The 21,490-nt window shown below is 41.5% G+C and overlaps 1 protein-coding gene across 1 annotated transcript; it reads left to right on the forward strand.

The window, feature by feature from the left end:
- Nucleotides 1-9,517: 9,517 nt before the first annotated feature.
- Nucleotides 9,518-20,781, forward strand: LOC310810973 (retinoic acid receptor beta-like). The gene is made up of 8 exons (XM_083678918.1): nucleotides 9,518-9,830; nucleotides 12,451-12,599; nucleotides 14,034-14,175; nucleotides 15,710-15,876; nucleotides 16,213-16,389; nucleotides 18,118-18,322; nucleotides 18,684-18,842; nucleotides 19,525-20,781. The coding sequence occupies exons 1-8, from the start codon at nucleotides 9,677-9,679 to the stop codon at nucleotides 19,719-19,721; spliced, it is 1,350 nt and encodes a 449-aa protein (XP_083535044.1). The 5' UTR covers nucleotides 9,518-9,676; the 3' UTR covers nucleotides 19,722-20,781.
- Nucleotides 20,782-21,490: the final 709 nt, after the last annotated feature.

Below are 21,490 nucleotides of genomic sequence, written 5' to 3' on the forward strand. Positions count from 1 at the left end.
ACTAGTTGTCTCAACTGCAGAAATATAATGCTCCTTCAACTTGCTTTAAAACATTTTATTAGCAGTTGGGCCCAACTATTTCTTGTCAACCAAATGTGTCAACAAATCCAATATATGTCCATATTTCTGAATTCAATTGACAGGAGTCTTTCTACTGTGGCATGGTGGCCAAACCCATCTGGGCCAGATTGCCACAAATTTAAACCATAACTAATGAGAATTTGAAGGTCAAACGTGAGTCTTACCACCAAGTGGTAAATGTCCTTGACTTACTTGAGTTTTTTTCTTTTTCATTTTCATTTTCTCTTCAGGCTACATCTTAACAGTCCTTCCTAAGACCTCTTCACCCCCACTACCCTCCCTGCACTATCCCTAACCCCAACCCTTGAGACCTCTTCACCGCCAATTCCCCCGTACAAGTTCTCGCTTGTTAATAAATAATAATTTTAAAAAAATTGGCTTCTGGCATTACGACTGCCAATGGCCCCTGGTGTGAGCATTGATTACTTTGTCTTATGATGACTGTTGGAATGATGATTCACTTACTTAAACAAATGTATTTGTTGTAAAGTTTTTTTCTGGGTGAAACACAACTGCAGTATCACAGTTGAGTCTGATTGTAAATCAAGAGTAAAGGCTCTAGACGCTGGTCTGCTCCTGTCAGCAACCACTCCAAAACCTGTCCTTAAAGCCACTAATCTAAGACAAACTGGTTGATTCTCAAAGTCCCAATCCAAACATCACGGTGTCGTTTACAAGCCTATCAGAACTGAAGGTGTGGTCAGTGCTTGATGCATGATGCCACCATTTATCATACTCTGAGTGCCTCCTACAATTGCAAATCAATTAGTTTTGCATGTCTCCAATGTAGGGTCCCTCAGAGAGGAGGAGGGAGGGCAGCCAGGGACAGCACACAGGACGCCTGCATTTAGTTCAATCATATCAACAGAAGTTGGACCTTCTCAATTTTAGTAAGTGTAACTTAATTAATAAAATATATGTTCAATGTGTATGACGTAGCTTGTGTAATATCATTGTAACGACATATTGTTTGATCGCTCTGAAAACAACACTGTTGTGATTCGGTCAATACAAAACAAAAGGTAGAAGATGTCAAAAAAATGTCAATACTGTTAATGTAGTAATACTTGTTTGGTTGTGTAATTCATACAGTATTGCCTCATTTGTATGGTAGTTTATTTGTCAGGGATCATGTACAACAATGTCTACAATGTCATTGCACCAGATTTAGCCAGGTAGCTAGTTTTTACCTGTACTCCCTGTCTAGGCTAGGACGTTTGACCTTCAACATGTAGAAGTACTGGTGAGTAATGTTCTCTGTTCCTCCATGCTCTCCATGTCCTCTACTCACACAGGTTTCACCCTCCTCCTACTGCACACATGGATCACATCCTGCTTCCAGCTCTCCTTCTCTCAGGTCAGATTTACGTGTCACTAGGACTTGCTTAAATCAAATGTACATTGTAGATTTACAGGCTAGCACAACTCCTACATGTTTCAGGTAATTGCTACAGTAGTTACATTTAGTCAGTGAAATTACATAAAGCTTTTTTCTTTTTTTTCTTTTTTTTTCATGTAGAGGTTTGTGTTTTATGACATATATATCTATATCTATCTATCTATCTATCTATCTATCTATCTATCTATATATATATATATATATATATATATATATATATATATATAATAGAAGATAATAACATATTATATTATATATAATATAACACATTATGCTGCTGTCCATGTCTGCACACAAGTGTGTTATTTAATGAACACACAAATCAGATACAACCACTCCATCCTCAGGTCTCCACGTCCCCTCCTGGTGCCTCCCACATGGTTATCACTTTATCAACGTGCAGAAGACCTGGGCTGAAGCACAGAGCTACTGCAGAGAGAACCACAAGGACCTGGCCACCATAGACAGCATGGATGACGTAGCCCGGCTGAAGATTGAGCCAGGTAGTCATACTACAGCCTGGATAGGACTGTATGATAACAATCGACTCTGGAGGTGGTCATTGGCTGATGGGACCCATCAGGTAGGAAAAGGGTTTGGGAACTGGCTGAGCGGTCATCCGAACAATGGGAATGGCAATCAGTTTTGTGTACACATGAGAGGGACTGACGGAAAATGGAATGACGTATCCTGTTCTACGCCTCATCGCTTTGTGTGTTATAATGGTACTGTATGAGTTTTTGTTTTTAATTATTGTATGGAATTCACTCACACATTCATATGCAGTGCCTGAACACACACACTCACAGATTTGTTTTCAGCACCACCTACTGCTGCGGCTTTGACTTTTGAAGTACAATGACTGTTTTGTTCGATTAATTGAATTTGATCCCAGGTGCAGCAGATGCCAAAGCCAGATACGTCCTCAGCGCCCAGTCGTTGTCTTGGGGAAATGCCCAGAGCCACTGTAGAAAGTTCTTCACAGACCTGGCCAGTGTGAGGAGCGCGACTGAGAACAAAAACATTCGCAGTGTAATATCAGGCGTTACAAATGTCTGGATTGGCATGTACAGGGTGCCCTGGAGGTGGTCAGATCAGAGTAACTCCATTTTCACATACTGGGACGGTGGACAGCCCAATTACTGGCAAGTACCGGTAAGCTGTACAGTGATGGCGCTCAGTACGAAGAAGTGGAATGATGTGCACTGTGGTCAGAAACATCCTTTTTACTGCTGGGGTGAGACACTTTTCTCTTATTTTTCTCTACTAAATAGATTATGCTTTTGAGTTAATTGTATTGCTTTGGTTTGTATATTGTTTGTATATTGAGAAAAGTGTGTGTGTGTGTGTGTGTGTGTGTGTGTGTGTCGCATTAAAGATCCAATAAGTAGGACATCAGTGGTGAGGATAAAGGTCCACTCTGATGCTGACATGACAGACCCTGCCATTAATGAGCAGCTCCTGCAGAAGGTGAGAGATAGAGACAGGTGTGTGTGAGTGTTTACGCATGCAGGTGACAAGTACTGCAGTTTGTGTTTGTGTGTGTGTGTGTGTGTGTGTGTGTGTGCGCGCCTGTGGCGGGGGGGGGGGGTGTTTGTGTGTGTGTGTGTGTGTGTGTATGTGGGTGTTTGTGAGTGTGTGTGTATGTGGGTGTTTGTGTGTGTGTGTGTATGTGTGTGTGTGTGTGTGTGTGTGTGTGTGTGTGTGTGTGTGTGTGTGTGTGTGTGAATGAAGGGAACAATCCGTTCTATTCCAGAGAGAAAAATAGAAGGAGTTGGAGAGAGAGACAATTGTGTTTTTCCTCAGTTACATGCAGCACTTGCCAACCAGGGTGTGACCGACTTCAAACTGCGCTGGAAGACGCCACTGAAGAAAGTGGAGGAGGAGGAGGACAACCAGAAACTAGACAGAGGCAAGATGATCTTAATATTCTATACTAATCTATACACACATGCGCACACGCACACCAGTCCCAGACTGCCCCATTTAACGGTAATTTATCGTTTCAGCGTATGTTGTGGAATTATCAACAACACTTGCAAGAAACTGCACCAGGGCACCAATATGCCTAAGAGAAAATGCCCTTACATTTGAGCGCTGATTCAATTTGGCTAGTCTCTTAGTGTGTCTTTGAGCTGTATTTTCTGTGTCTCTTTCACAGGTGTCTGCAGATCCAGGCCATAGGGGAGCTTCTCTCTGGTGACTTGTTGTTCCATCAGTTCAATAGGAGGTTTATATGGTGTTGATATATATATATAATATATGCCATTTAGCTGACGCTTTTATCCAAAGCGACTTACACTGCAGTGAGTGCATACATTTCAGTATATATGGTCCCAGCAGGAATCGAACCCACAACCTAAGCGTTGTTAGCGCCATGCTCTACCAACTGAGCCACATACTGTATTGAATACTGTATGCTTGTTACAGTGCCTACAGAAAGTATTCAGACCCCTTCATTTTTTCCACATTTTGTTGTGTTATAGACTCGATTTAAAATGGATTAAATTAAAAGAATTTGCCATCAATCCACACACAATACCCCAGAATCCTAATCTACACAGTGTGTAATTGATTCCTATGCAAATCAGAGACCCTATAAAAACAAAGATATTAATCCCAAAATTACATGAACTATTATCCTTGCATTAAAATGGACTCCATTCAACTTATTGAGTGATTTGTTAATGACATTTTGGCAAATTAGCATTTTGGCAAAATTAGAGTGTCATAGCAAAGGGTCTCTGAATACTTAAGTACATGAGGTATTTCTGTATTTCAATTTTAATAAATTTACTGAAATGTCTAAAAACATGTTTTCGCTTTGTCATTCTGAGGTATTGTGTATGGATTGATGGCAAATTCTTTTAATTTAATCCATTTTAAATTGAGTCTATAACACAACAAAATGTGGAAAAAGGGAAGGGGTCTGAATACTTTCCGAAGGCACTGTATATACAGAGGACTTTTCACTAGCTACAAACCAATATAATGGGACAAGATGACATTGTGTTGGGGGGCGCTTAGTGGCGTAGCACACTTACCACATAATCGCAAGGTTCCCGGTTCGATTCCGACCCTCGACCTTGTATCTTGCATGTCATCCTTCCTCTCTCTCACCCATCCTTCCTGTCAATCTCTACTGTCTCTATCCCAATAAAGCAGAAATGCCCTAAAAACATATTTAAAAAAAAAAAACATGACATGACAAAGATGACATTGTGTTTAAATGTAATTTGGCGTGTGATTTCTTTTCTGCATTTAGATCACAATACTGTATGTGTTGATGTGTTGGTAACGTGGCTAAATATTAACCAACGATGTGCAGTGGTTTCCTTCGCTAAAGCAGTTCATAAATGTAATCCGATCCATCATCTTCCAAGTGTAGCGATGTACTTATGTTGTGCTGTTTTAATCCCAGTCAAATAAAGACACTGGGAAATCCCCATCACGTCACTCAAATTGGTTTCACTTTTCTAGAACGATTAGAATTCAAGGGAAATGTTCAAGTCGCATGCATTAGCATGACATGGGCTTGTTTTAAATAAGGGCTTCAAAACGATTAGGATAAACACACACACACACACACACACTAAATGACTATGCAATAACATGGTAATGCAATGTTATACAGTATAGTTACTATAGTTGTAAGCAAAAGGGAAATTGTGAAAAAATTGAGTAATTTAGATTATTGTACTCTATTTTGATAAAAAAAAAAGAAAACAGTTATCTATGTCTTTGAAATGCATCAACAACGACCAATATAGAATCTGTTTTAGTGGTACGCCATTACAATGTTGACCAATGACAATAAAGCACCAATTGTGTATTATGTCTGACATACTTTGGACATCATTGTAATACTGTTTTGGGTCACATACATTTAATGAGCTTATATGTATTGTATAAATAAAGGCTTCCATTCTCTATTCCACACAGATTAAGATTACAATATTGTCCCAAAACAGACAATATGAGTCCTCCTGTCCTCAATCCCCATTGGCCACAGATGCCCTAATCTGAATATCCATGGCAACCATACATCAATCAAGAAAATGGTGTCTCTTTGTTCGGTTGTTAATAGGCCTGACACGATCCTTTAGAAAATCAAACAGTACTTTAAAAGGAAGTTTGATAGAAAGCTTGCCCCTTTAACACCACTCTATCCCTCTCATCCTGTTTCTGCGTGTGTAACAGCCCTTATAAAAGATATACAACCACAATAAAGAACTCCTCAAAGGTGGGATGCTCTGAGTAAAGGCTAACAACAGGCTGTAAAAAGCAGATGAAATGTTGATTATAGCTGTACTTGTCATTGTGTGTCTCCTTTTTAACACTTGCCTTGTTTTTTGTTTTTAAGTGTTTCGTTTTATGAAGGTTATCTGCCATTCCTTCCAGAATACAATTAGGATATTCCCTGGAGATCTGGTCAGAACGGCAATAGCACGCCAATAGCAAATTAATTATACTCGGAGAAAGTAAATCACAAATGTAGTTTAGCGTCACATGTTTGGGGCAATTTGAACAAATATACTGGATAATGCACAGAGGAAGAGTATGGCGGATCAGGAACAGATGCATTCAACCTTAATTGTGTATTCACTACAAATAGGAATGTCTCACTGTGTTTTTATCACAAGTGAACAAATGGACTGGGGGAGGGTGCAACGGCTTGATCATCTGAGCTTTACACCAAAGGATAACACAAAGCAAAGAGTGGTTTAGGGCATCCATTTCTAATCCTTGCGGATTTGCTAGTAATCTGCTGCCCTTTAAAATGAAAATCATAAACATTTCACCTAGAGTGTACTGGGGTAGTACACATTTTTCCTTGATAGAAGCAGACGGCAACACATTGCCACAGCAACACACAGGGATGAGCGAAGGATTCGATAGATAGACACCAACAGAAAAACAACGGATTGATAGTTCTCTCTCTCCCTCTCTCTCTCCCTCTGAAAGACAAAGACAGATAGAGAGAGAGAGAGAGAGAGAGGTAAAATGGGAGAGAGAGAATGAGGGGAAAATGGAAGAGAGAGAGAGAGAGAGAGAGAGAGAGAGAATGAGGGGAAAAGGGGAGAGAGAGATAGAGAGAGAAAGGTAGAGAACTGAACGCCATGTTTTTCCCCCCCATGTAGAGACAGACAGACAGACAGACAGACCAATGAAATGTGCCATGTTAGAGACAGTGCTCAAGAGAGGCAGTGAATCGACTTGAGCGATGATGATGGACAGATTAAAAGAGAGCGAGCGCATATGGATAGAAAGAGAGATACCGTAGAGGGGGGGGGGGAATCCAGGCGGTGGGGAGGACCAGCAGGCCAGAGGAATGCTCCGCATGCCTGTCCTCTGTATGACCTCCCCTCCCTGGAGTGTGGGAGATACTAGGTAATTAGCCTCTTTTAACATTGGAGCTCAGCCCCGTGAATGGGGTTAGCAGTGGCATTGAGGGAAACCAAGTGTATTTACTGTTGAAAAGCTTGCATTCTTATTTTTCCTTTTATTCTAAAAATCCCTACACCTTTTACGGCTTTTGTTGATACTTTTGAATCCCTAGTCGTTTTGTGTGTGTGTGTGTGTGTGTGTGTGTGTGTGTGTGTGTGTGTGTGTGTGTTTTTTAAGGGATTTTTCCCAGTTGATCCTGTTATTTGGAAATGGAGCAGTTTGTCTTTTTTTCTTCTTTTTTGCCCATCTTGCTGACCTAGTTTATCTTCCACAATATTTGATTATGTCTTTCTCTCTCGCTCTCTGTCTCTCTCTCTCTCTCTCTCTCTGTGAATTTGTCTTCCTTATGTCAAGTATGAGAAATCGAAGTAGACATATATTAAGAGAAACGGAAGCTAAAGGGTATTGATTTTCCGAGAACACGACGGTTTAGATCACAGAATGCCAATAATGGAACATCCTCGTTATACGTTTTATTTGGGACGGTCTTGTCGTTTTATTGAATTCAGGAAGTGTTCTTGAAAAGTGACAGTTCTGGTAGATAGTGGCCTCCTCTAACCGCTGCAGACTTCTCAGGGGACAACTGATGAAAATGTGCTATTTAGTTATCTCCAGCACTTTCATGTTTGCGTATTGTCTGTAATGTTGATTATTGTGCATTGTCCTTGTTAAATAAAATGAAATGAAATGAAATAAAATAGATAAAACAAACCAGGTATCCTCATCTCTAAACTAAGGGAAAGAAGAAGAAGAAGAAAAAACGGTATTGAAAACAAAGTAGTCAGTATGGTTCTCAATGGGTCTGGGTAGCCTGTTCTAGAATATACAATACCCTGCAGGTCACTTCAGTTTGGATCACATGGCACATGACAAGTGAAAGGTTTAGCTTGAAGCAATCCTACAGGTATTTCAGATTAGATTCTATCACAACATACCTCCTCTGCCATCTCCTTCAGTTTCATTCTCTCTGTCTGTGACTGGGGGATTCATCATGATTTCATCTTTTCCTTTCTGCCGTCCGTTGGTGATAGCTTAGGGAGATAAACGACGTGGTTGTACTGCTACACATACATTTGAAGTGCTTATCTGTCACTCCCACCCACGGGATCTTTACTAGAACACTTTAGGTTTTCTCGTAGGCCGACATTTTACAATTTACATAAACATCAAACGCCAGCATTCAGGTAATGTGCAGGCAATTTATAGTGTTGGCAGTGTGAGATTTAGTTGACTCCGTTGTTATCATGGTGAATTAGACCTTACAATCAGAACATGCATTCCACAAACTATTCCTACTGCTTACACAAGAGGTAGCAAAAAGCTCACCAAGTACCTATCGATGAGAGGTGTGTAAATTCAATAATTTGCTTATTTTCATTTGGTGACATGCATGTTTTAACAAGCTTGTGGCTATACTGTTCTTATTGCTGCACAGAAATGTTTGTGATCATGAGCCTCAGCTCCGGTCCAGGGCGTATACGTACATGCTGACGCTGTGTTACAGACGCCTTTGGCCTCTTGTCTATCGGTAAATTCTTCTAGTGACTATCTTCATACGTTACTCATCAATGTACTGATGTTGATAAGACTGCTGGCAACCTGTTCTTCCTATGTGCAAGGGTCTCATTTCTCCAAAATACGAAATAAAAGAAAACCCTAGCACTTTGCTTACCTTCCCCAGTGTTCTAGGGAAAGTTCTGGGAAAAGTGCTGCACATCGGACAAGTGTAAATTAGCGAAAAACAACACTAATTCGGTAGACAGTGTATTCTCTCTTCTATTATTTCGTTTTTTTTTTTAGAAATGAGACCCTTGCACGTACGAAGAACATGTCAGCAGTCTATCACCGTCAGTACTTTGGTGAGTAACGAACACATATTGAAGATAATCACTAAACAATTGACCGATAGACAAGAGACAAGGACGTTTTGTGGTGACTGGCTGCGCGTTCGTAACACGGCGTCAGCACGTACGCCAGAGCTACACGAGCCTGGACTTTCCTTGTCCGATAAATTACGGTCGAACTTGATCACTAAATAATACGATTAAATTTTTTTCCATTACTTTCTCACAAACACTGAGAAGTCCATGTCAGAATCTAACTGCATTTTTCCATGCCTACCTTCTGACTAAAATTAAACCCAACGTGCACACAATATTGACGTTCACCACGTCTGGTGAGGGAATCCTGGTACTTGATGTCAGACAATGTTTGGGTCATTTGAAGGTTAGCAGCCGCGGAAAAAAGGTTCATGGAAAGTTCACCCGCATATATTAAGTAATTCAATCGGTCCCTGTGACATAACTAGTATGAAGTGGGTTGTGTTGAGACAGCATAACCCGTTCGTCAATATAGCGGAGATTAGAATTCCAAAACAAACTTTGTTATGTAAAATAACCTAATATATTCAATTTGAATTCGGGTTTCCTCAAGGATTGGCTATTTTACTGTAGTTCGCTGCGCACGACGGACGCAAATATTTGCTAAATACGCAGATGGAACTCGTCTCTCGCGGAGTGCGCACACCCCTCTAGATATTTCCTATGTGCACTTAAATTCATACAATATCATTTGGGTCAATTGCAAACTTTTAACATGAATGCCCATCATCCGCTTCACTGAGAGGGAAAGAATCCGATTTGGACGTGCGAATTAAGGGCAGTCGCTGTTCTATTTTTATATTTCTCCTGAGCTGGACGCATCTTGACGAGGAAGGACTCTGCCTTAAACCCATGCTATAGAAAAATCATGTTTGACTATATGGATTTTCTCGCAGTTGGCCCCGGAGACATGCTGGATTTCTATACTGCAAGTCCTTCTTGTATGCTCCAGGAACCATCTCTAACCGCATGCTTCACTGAACTAACGGAAGCGGATTGGCAAGTTCATCGGAGCGCGCAATGTAGGTTAAGTTTTATGTGATGCATTAGGATTTAACGTTTTATCTCTCTGCACTATACTCTTGTATTAATTATTACTTGTGATCATGTAAAAAGGGAATATTTGAACGTATGATTTGCCGGGATACATGGACTTGGCTCTGTCACACTTCACCAAAGTCGATGGGACTCAATATTCCCACAAACATGATGACAAACTGCTTATTGTGTACCCACGTATACCTTTTCGAACCTATAGCAATACCAACATTGAAATTAGGTGATGTGGGGCAATCATATCTGGTTTCCGAGCTAATGACATATCATCTGGATGTTACACTATAACTATGAAATCGATGATTTAGAAAATGAGGCCTACATGTGCAAATATTATTGCATAGGCTGCTGACACTGTACATGGAATTCAATAGTTGCCTTACCTAACTAACCCACTATAAAATCCAGGTAAAATCTCTCATTAAATACTTAACGGCAGCTTATGATAAAGTAGCCTAAGGATAAAACATGTTTTGCTAACCAAATTAATAACTTGTTTATTTTACCTACTTTTTTTGCTCTGTATATTTTGCTGTGAATTAGTAAAAGTGTCAAAGATGTATCATTACTGTTCGTAAAATCTTCCATCTTTCTCATCACACCTCTCTAATGTCCTCTGGCTCTCACTGTCCCTCTTCATCAACCAGTATTTAAGATGTATTTAACACAACAGCTTTGTGCTCTTGACAATCAGCCTCAAGGGCTTGACAGAACACTATGTTCTTCATGCTTTCAATATCAGAGGCATGACGAAAGCAGCAGTGAGTGCTAGGGCAGAGTGTTAGGACACGGGGCATCTCAACCACATCACAGCCAAATGTGGTCGGTGATCAGTGGTCAGGACGGTCACTGTGGGGTCACCGTGGGTTCATTGAACGGTCACTCAGGGGTTCAGACGAGTCCCAGACTGCTTGCATCCCCCACTACAAAGCAGAACTTTTAGGAAATTCTGCAACAGCACCCATTCAACTGAATCATCAATATATTTTACGGAACATGTTGACATGTAATGCAGTGATGCCACTAGAATGAACATGATATTACTCCTATTGTCTAAAACTATCTAATGAGTTTAATCTGGGTGAGTAATCTAGCCACACAGACATATATGCTAACTACAGACATAGACTATGAGATGTATAGACTCATAGACTATGAGACTAAGATTTTGTTAGACGTAGTATGTTGTATGACTGTGGCAAACATCTAATGAAACCACCCTGAAATGTAGATAACCTCCCCTCCCCCCGCTTCAGATCATTTAGAGTAGAATAACATTCCACTGCTTCATCAGTCAGTTGATCTTGTAGCATGCTCCTGCATTGTTTTGCAGGGGAGAGAATGCTTGCTAATGGCAGTGTTCACTTGTTTGACCCTGCGAGAGGAGGTTCAACTGGAGGCCACTGGTTCAAGGGGATGGAGATGAGCAATCTTTCTCGTTTTTGTCCTCCGAAAGGGCTTTTTTACTTCTCTGTCAGTCTCTGTCAGGGGTCCTAAGTGCTCTAATATTGGAGGTGATGGGAAGCCAACAGGGACGGCTGACTTGTCGCGGTGGCGTAGAGAGCACTTCACAAAAGAGTGTCATGTTTTCTTTTCTTTTTTTTTTCTTCTTCCTTTTTATATTTGAGGACGGGGTACAAAGGTTGTGGTTACACTTTACACTACCTGGTATTTACTTGGAAAATACATGTTGAAATGGCAATTACATAGTAATAACCTACGAATTACTTGTTTCTTTCCCTCAGAAACACAATTTAGTTGTGTTGGGGTATAAGTACCAGAAAATGTCCATTGTTAGCACATAATGTTTTGGTCAATACCAGGTAGATACCAGGGGAAAAGGAGCGGTAAATTGAAGTGTTACAAAGATTGTGTTTTGCCTGCCTTCACCCTTACACTCAAAAATCTAAAATGATTTCATAAAAGTCTTAGTCAAGGCAAAACAATTGTTTTGCTTGAGCTGTTGAACATTATCTCAGTCAGATATGGGGCTATCGGAAGGCCTTAAACACGTGGACTTGGCACTGTTGTCTGAGGTGACTTGAATATTCAGCCCATTGGTTGTGGGTTCCTTCAAATCAGTCAGAAGAGTTCATAGAGATAGTAATGATGCTGAGTACTGTACAATGTTAACAGACATATAATCATTTTAAAAAATAATAATTAAATAATAAATACATCTGGTGTCAGAACAAAAGACTTAAGGCTACAGGGAGGAAAGGCTTTGTAACTAAATATTTTTCCGAAATGCTTTTCATACTCACACATTCATGTTTAGTGTAAAAAAAAAAGGAAATATAGGGTAGAGAGTTGAGAGCACACAGAAATATAAAAGTGAATTTCAGCTACTGCATTGAAACCCTCCTCTCTTTCATACCGTAGGTCCCTAGAGTCCTCGATAAATTCCTTTCCTCGTCAAAAAACGACAACAACTAGTCCCTTTCTCTATGACTCACCGTGACAGAAATGAGATGAGGAAACGGGGCCATTTTTAGTGCATTTGGATGTGTGACTCTGCTCATTAGCAACTCTCAGGGCTGTGTTGTTTTTAAGTGCCTCTTCCGTCTCTCTCCTGTGTGTCTTTAGCTGTTGAGACTCAAAGCTCCAGCTCCGAGGACCTGTTTGCCAGCTCCCTGTCCCCTCCGCCCCCTCCTCGCACCTACAAACCCTGTTTCGTCTGCCAGGACAAGTCCTCGGGCTACCACTATGGCGTCAGCGCTTGTGAGGGCTGTAAGGTAAGCGCGTGAAGCCGACCGTCCGCCTGTCACTTCATTTCTCCTGAGACCGTCATTGGAGTCACCTACAAAACAGTGACACAAGATAGGTGCATTACATGAAATGAGGCGCTACAACAAGCTATTTCAACCCCTCCTTCCTACACACACAACACACACACACACACACACAAACACACACACCCTTTCCTCTACTATTCACTGACCCCCTACACCACCCTTTGACGGCTCACGTCAGTGAGTAGCTGTTAACACAATCGTTGGTGAAGGCCGATTTTCCCTTTGCTACCGCTGAATGCTCAGGCAACGCAGGGCCTCCACAAAGGGAAGGTAAATAATTGATGGGCAGTGGCAGCGCAGTGAACAAGAACAAGAACAGTGGAAGAGACTTTGGCTACGGATGATGGCCTCTCCTCATTTTCCATAACAAGATGAAAGGCAATGATCCTAATTATAGATTGATGTCACATATTGCTGAGTTGTTGCACAGTTGTGTCGCACTTTAATGCGGAAACTGATAGAGCATGTAGCCATTATCCTTTTCTACAAGTTAGCCCTGGAGGGGTTTATAATGTGCTAGCCACTTGAGAAAGTAACTTGATTGTTAATTTTCTCCATTGATGTGTATATATATATATATAGGACATATATGAAAATGGAAAAATAGAAGCTGTATACATTCAAAATATGAGCTGGTGTCTGTTGAAATGCCTTTTTCATTTCTCATTACATTTGTGTTTCCTCTATTTAGGAATGAAATATGAAATATTTTGTAATGAAAAACCTGATTTAAACGACTATTAACTAAAAGATTTCGATCATTTCTTTTGGATGCTAGTGTAGCCCAGGAGCAATCCAATTTGAACAAATACAGTAATTCACTGTGTCATGTTACTCAATTTATCCAAATGAGCTGATTATTGGCCACCAGAGATCATTTACTCTTTGCACTCTAACAGTCGTGCCACTAGAGGGCCTGAACTTTGACCTTATCAACTGTCCGTGTTGGATCAGACAGCCTCAGTCAATACTATTGACAACAGACCCCGCTTCAGACACAACCAATTGTGCTATTTCCCTGCTACATCCCTCTATTGACCAGTTTCTGTCAATGTGGTTTTTGCCTGATTTTATCCCCTGTACATGATCTAATAACATAGGAATTGATTAAAACAAGCGTGTTTCTCTCCCTGCCTGTTGTGGGGAGAGAATATGTACTATTATAGGGAATGTCCTTTGGGAGTTTTTTGCAAATAGAGTCATGGATTCTGAAGAAATGGTATTGTACTCTTCCAAATACTTACAAATTAGTTGTAGCTCCTCTTGACAATAGACAAACAAATGCTGATAACAAACAAACTGTTGATAAGAAAAAGTGAAATATCTCCTTCACTCAATACATACTGTATCCTCTTATTCCCACTGGTATTCCAGGGTTTCTTCCGTAGAAGTGTCCAGAAGAACATGGTGTACACCTGCCACCGGGAGAGAAACTGCATCATTAATAAGATTACCAGGAACCGCTGTCAGTACTGCCGGCTACAGAGGTGCTTCGCTGCGGGCATGTCCAAGGAGTGTGAGTGCCAAAAAACAAAACCCCCCATCTCAGAGCACCCCTTAACTCAATTGGCCTATTTACAAACACAGCCTCTACCCTCTGCTGAGCAATATTGCAAAACATTTTTTAGCTCCTCTGCCTAACATCCCAAAACACTGCAGCGCGAACCTCTGCTGAGCAATATTTCTAAACCTATCAGAACTGCTTCCGCAGCTTTAACAGCTGAAACCATTTTCAAACCCCAACAAACCGTTAACAACGTGCATCTCTAAAATGTCTATCCAATCACACTCTGCTGTTCAACACCTCTGGAAAAAAACAAACCTCAAACTCCATTACCCAAAAGACCACTGACCTAGATAGTAAAATCTCTGTTACCAGAGCAGGGGGATGAGGGATGGTGATGACAGATACCCACATAGAGTACTACAATATCATCCAAGTACACTAGTCTCCCAAGCATGCCACTATTACATAAATCCATCACATGTATGAACCTTGTGGATGGCATGCCACTAAGGCTGCCATTTACACTCATGGGTGTCTAACATGATCTCTGTGTTTACACAATGCCTATCAGCAGGGAGTAGGGTGGATGGATGCACCCAGGGATAGCACAGACGATGCAGACCCATGTGTCTGAGGAGATTGGCTCCTGCGTTGTATAAGATTGATGGATCTCCCCCTTGACGTGGGCATATCCGTCAGAGCAGAGTAGGAGGAGGCCTATCCTGTGTCTAGATCTTGACAACGACATCAGAGCCGTCTAGCTGACATGATGTACAGGTTGATTACAAAAGCCTGCCTCCTTTAACTGTATTTATCACAGTATATAACGTTAACAATTTATTCAAAAGTATATTAATTAAAGGCGTTTGATGAAGTACTATGATATAGTCATGTGTTTTGAATTGGTGGAAATGATATGAAATAGGCTGTTTGGAGAATTCCAGGTTTAAAATGGAAGCAGCAAGTTTAAATGGAAACACAGTCCGGATTCAAACAACAGGCGAGGGAGAGAGAAACATCGCTTTCAGCTGTTCACAGCTGGTCCGTCGTGTTGAAAAAAAGTGAAAGAAATAAATTCAATGTGAAAATTATTGGTCATTTGGCCTTCATCTTGCTCCAGTAGTGTCTACAGGCTAATTACTAAGACTTCTAACTTCTTATCTTATTTTCTATACTAAATGGATTTTTTTTGGGAGGGGGGTGGGCAGTGATTCAATTGTTATTGAATGGATAGTCTGGAGCAATGTAACAAGTACAAGGTCAATGTTACGTCATACCTCATGTTACAATCTTACTCAATTACAGCTCAAAAGGTCAACCTTAATCAAGTTTAAAGAGGCTGTTTTCATTCGTAATAGAAGAGCATAATAAAAGGATCAGAGACAAATACAAAAAAAAAAAAAAAAGATTCCCGTAAATTCCCATTAATCCCCATGGGAATCTTCAACCTTGAACCACTTAGTTTATTTTGGTTTATTCCTGATTTAACCTTGAGTTAACCTTGAGTTAACTCCTCCCCCGTGTCATGCGCTGCTCTCTCCAGCTGTCAGGAACGACCGCAGCAAGAAGAAGAAGGAGTCTGATGCTCCGAAGATGACCATCATCGAGACGTATGAGCTGACTGCAGAGCTGGGCCTTATAGTGGAGAAGATTTGCAGGGCCCACAGAGAGACCTTCCCCTCCCTCTGTCAGCTGGGCAAATACACCACAGTGAGTCGCAACCACAGTCATAGTTGTTTCGTCGATTGTGAGGCTAAGACACTCTTTCAATAAACACCGTAGACCATAATTACAACAGGATAACTTGTTGTGTTGTGTGGTTCAAGGGCCATGGAAGTTGGAGCCTATATAGGAGATGTAGATGCACATGTCCATCATTCCTACTTGGCTATAACCTTATATTATTGTTATCCATGAACTTTTATGGAGTATTCAATTCTACTCCTGTTCTTTCCTCTTCTCTTCTCTTCCCTTCTATTCTATTCTATTCTATTCTCTCTCTCTCTCTCTCTCTCTCTCTCTCTCTCTCTCTCTCTCTCTCTGTAGAACTCGAGCTCAGACCACAGGATCCAGTTGGACCTGGGCCTGTGGGATAAGTTCAGTGAGCTGGCCACCAAGTGCATCATCAAGGTGGTGGAGTTTGCCAAACGTGTGCCAGGTTTCACCGGCCTGACTATCGCTGACCAGATCACCCTCCTCAAAGCTGCCTGTCTGGATATTCTGGTAAGTGTGTGTGTGTGTATGTGTATGTGTGTGTAAGTGTGTGTGTGTGCATGTGCGCTACCTCTGGTCTACCCCTGGTCTATCCCAGGTCTATTCCTGGTTTATCCCTGGTCTATCTCTGGTCTATCCCTGGTCTATTCCTGGTCTATCCCTGGTCAGTAGGTTTATAAGAACATAATCATGGGAAACATAGCATGTGTTGGTTGCTTTTGAGGTGATTCATTATATACAACGCAACACCATTCGCTGCCCCAAACATATACTGTATGTGTACGTGCTTTAGTAGGCTTATTTTCGCATTTTTTTGTGTAAAAAAAAGAAAAAAAAGATTAATTATTAACAATATATTTCGAAATCTGGCCCAGAAGTTTCTTGAGAATTCCGTGAGGATTTTGAAAGAACATGGCCAAAGATAACAGACTGCTGATCGTGGTATCAAAATAAAGGTGCAGTACCACCTGTGAGATTATGATCAAGGTGTGAGCTATGCACTTACACAACTGTTTATTTACAGTAAATAAAGCAGATAAAGCAAAGTAAATAAAGCAGAGCAGATACTGAAATTTGTATTTCTTCCTTATTTGATTCATGAGCTACAAGAGTGAAAGAAATCCAGTTAGTTAACGAAGCAAATAAGCACTGTAGATCTGTCCCACAACAGGTCAACAATAACTGAGCACGGTTGGGTATTGATTCGGCAAAGAATTAAAGGTACATGGGTAAGTTTCCCAATAACAACTTCACAAAGGACTTGAGTAATGTGAATGCTTGATCCAGAAAGCGCTTTGTGACTGAGGTGTCTTGCATATGGCGAAGTCTGAATCATTAACACTTTCACAAATGCAGACAGACGAGTTCAATGAGTTCCTCTCATTTGCTATTCTGCCCCTGCTGCACACACACACACACACACTCACACACACACACACACACACACACACACACACACACACACACTCACACTCACACTCACACTCACACTCACACACACACACAGTACCCCCCCCCCCACCCCCATATCATGATATCAGAGATAACCTCCTTGCTGTGTATTCAGCAGCCCATGTGGACCAAGCTGTGTGAGTTCACAGACAGTGTGCCTTCAGACACTATGGATCTCGTATTAGATTATGGCGGCGGCGTACGTTTGCGCAGCAAACAGACACTAGTGTTGGGTTCAGGCAGAGTGGAAGCCATGTTTTATTCCCTTTCATCTCCCCATCTCCCGTTATTCACTGTCCTCCTCCATCGCCATCAAAGGCTGCCTTCTCGCTGGTGGTGATGATTCACTCGCGGCCCCATGCTTTCTCTATGGGAGATCCTTTAATGGGAAATCAAAGAGTGATCATGTTTGTCTTACATAACCTAGATGTTTTTTCTAATGAGGTGTGCAGGGGCAATTATTGGCTAAATTGATCATGATTGAGGCGGGGTTTTTTTTTCTGGAACTCGACGTCTTTCATCTTCTGTGGTGTTATTAATACATTTTAATTACTCTGTTTTGGAAGCTTTTTCCTCTCTTTTCTTTTGTCTCTCTTCTGTCTCCTGTGACCTACTTCTTTATCTCCTGCACATTCTTTCATGTCTATTTGAGTTTTACCTCTGTTGCGCTCCTCCCCCCTCCCCCTTCTCTCTCTCTCCATCCCCCCTCTCTCTCTGCATCAAATATACAACCCGCTCCCCCCCCCCCCCCCCCCTTATTCTCCCTCTTTTTCCCCCTTCCTGTAGATTCTGCGGATCTGTACCAGGTATACCCCCGACAAGGACACCATGACCTTCTCAGACGGCCTGACCCTCACCCGCACTCAGATCCACAACGCTGGCTTCGGCCCGCTCACTGACCTGGTGTTCACCTTCGCCGGCCAGCTCTTGCCCTTAGAGATGGACGACACAGAGAGCGGACTCCTCAGTGCCATCTGCCTGGTGTCTGGAGGTACTGCAGCTAGTGCTCAGAGCATTACAGGTCCTGCTCCAAAATAGAACAAGAACTGTTTTAGTAGACAATAAATGCCCCCTTTCTCACCATGGTTTGATAAATTGATAATTAGGGGTTTGGTGAAAAATACTATGCCATGATGACTGATTTAACAAATGTTTACGTTGTTGAAATTACCCCTTATTTGATACCACTAAGTCCAGCGACATCTACATATTTTTCCTATTGTGGATGTGCGTCTTAAGGGCTCTTCCTACACGACTACATAACCGAAGCTAAAGCTAAGCTACATAAAGTCATCAGAATGAACAGTAAATGAGCGATGTGGAGTTGTAACCTTAGCGTCTCCGTCCGTCAGATCGCCAGGACCTGGAGGAGCCGTCTAAAGTGGAAGTGTTGCAGGAACCCTTACTGGAGGCCTTGAAGATCTACTCCCGCAAACGCCGGCCCACCATGCCCCTCATGTTCCCCAAGGTCCTCATGAAGATCACCGACCTGCGCAGCATCAGCGCCAAAGGTCAGGGGTCAATGGCCTGCCGGCCTGTGCATGACATGCAGTTATCCTGTACTTGAGTACATCCTGAGATGTCAAATAACAGATCATCCTCACCGGCAGCCTAGGACACTTTTTCATGACTCACCAGTAAGCCCACATGATAAAAACAAATCACATAGCATAACAGTTAAAAACAACTCTGGCAACAGTTTATGATGCTCAACACAAACCCTTTGCCAACTGACATTAAACATTTACATCGCCTTAATCAGTGAAGGCTAACTGCTAGATAGTATATGTCACTATTCCACTCACTCTGTTAACATATTTGCTCATGGTATAGCACATTTTGTCATCCTTACGACACCATTACAAAATGATGGACATTACAAAGGCTACCTGTGTTGATAAGGTCAGAGACACTCCCCTCAGGTATAACCTTTGCAAAAAAATGCACACCATAGTTTGGTGAGGTACAGGCTGATGGATGCAACTTAAAAGATAGAAAGAGAACTACCCACTCTTGCGGCAATGCTAATTAATTATTTAACCAACGTTTCGCAGAAAACCCTTCTTCGGCTTCGAAACCTTGCTGCCGAAACATCGGTTGAATAAATAATTAGCGTCAGAGCAAGAGAGTACGGCTCTCTTTCCATCCTTATAACCTTTGACCTAACCGACTGTCTCCCACGTAACTCTCCAGGGGCGGAGCGCGTGGTCACGTTGAAGATGGAGATCCCAGGCTCTATGCCTCCTCTGATCAAGGAGATGCTGGAGGACCTGGAGAACCTGCAGAAACAGCAGAACCACAACTCCCAGGAGGGGAAGGCAGAGAAGAACGTCATCCCACACACACTCTCCGTCTCCACACAGTACAAAGACGCTGGCCTCTTTGCCTGATCACCTGGACAGAAGAATGCCTCCAGTGGAAACCCCCTGAGAAGGAATCAGATGGCTAAAGGCTAACGATAATAGCTAAAGATGCAGTCCGGAGGCTTAGTTGATAATTGTTTACCTCAGAATTTTGGCTTTGGAATTTAAACTGGGGGGTTTTAAATGCATAACACGTATCACAGCTCTTATTTCTTACCTCATGAAACCAAGAAATACTCAGTTTAAGAGTAGCTTTAGAGTACTTTTTGAAACAAATCACATTTTAAATGTATAATCTTTTGATTGTGTGCATGGAGGGTTGCGCCCAGGAAGACACATTCAGTGAGGTCCAATCTCAGGGATCCTTATTTGCCCGTGCACACCCCTGGCGGAAAAAAGCTCCGGACTGTTTCTTTAAAGAGTGAATAAGGGGTTGAACTTGTGTACAAAAGGGAAATGTAAATATTAAAAAACGGTTCAGTGCTCATAGGGGTGGCATACACACTGAGCAAAGAGAATATTAATAACTGGACATAACTTGTTAATAACTAACTTGACACAACTGACTATTCATAACAGGAGATAACAGAAGTAGCCTGTGTGTCAGTCAATATCATCATGTACAGTGCTCACGTGATGTAAATACAGTACATAAAGTATACAGTCCAGTGCAGTACTAAGAGTTCCTTGTATTAACTTCACACTGAGCCTTTCTTATGAACGGGAGTGGAGATGCGTGTGGATAGACATTCCAGCACTGTGGTAAGGCATGACAATGTGCATTGTATGTGTTCTAAGGAACAATGCATTTGTAGAGGTTTGACTGTTTGTGGTTGTGTGTGCTTGTGTGTGGACCAATACAGCTGTAGAGGTGTGTGTGTGTGTGTGCGTGTGTGTGTCTGTTGGTGTGTGCGCGTCTGCATGTGTGTGTGTGTGTGTGTGTGTGGGTAACAAATGTACAAGAGTTTTTGAACATGTGCCTACAACCACGCAGTAAGGGTGTTCACATTTCCATTGTTTCAAGTCTTGCATGATTGGCTTTGTTAAGTAAGTGCTACTACACTCTTTCATGTCAGCGTATATTCTACATACCATTGTATGGCTACGTTTCTCTCTATGATGAATGTCATGGTGCATTTGTTTGTGATATTGAATATGATCATATTTCAGATAGTTATCGATCTATTAAAGTCTTGAAACTGTAGACTGTGTTGTTGTTGTTTTTTTACATGATTTTTTTACATGACACTTTTATCCAAAGCGACTTACATTGCAGTGAGTGCATACATTTCAGTATATATGGTCCCGGCAAGAATCAAACCCACAACCTAAGCGTTGTTAGCGCCATGCTCTACCAACTATGGCTGTAAAACATTGGCAATCTGGTTTGAATCTGTATCAATGTTGGCAGTTTGGTTTGAATCTGTATCAATCTGACAAAATGTTGTGAAAATGAACACCACGGAGGGCAGGTTGCTCCACACACCAGTAGGCCTATATTTATGTCACATATGAAGCAAATACACACAAATAGCTGTTTTTGTACACACACAATAGACAATCCCCTCTTCAGGATTTCTGTTGAAAGTGCTTCAAGCGTCCCCTGAAATGTTATCAAAGCCATATACAGTATAAAAGAAGGAAATGTACAATTCATAAAATAGAAGGATTTGATAGAATAAATATATAACCCTGACATATACAACAGAAGACACACCAACAGAAAAAACATTGCCTGATTTGCAGTTATGCAGTGTTGAAAGATGGACAGTTACTGTAAATTATTCTGTCTCCTG

The sequence above is a fragment of the Argentina silus genome, assembly GCF_951799395.1.
Source record: "Argentina silus genome assembly, chromosome: 10".
NCBI classification, from domain to species: Eukaryota; Metazoa; Chordata; class Actinopteri; order Argentiniformes; family Argentinidae; genus Argentina; species Argentina silus.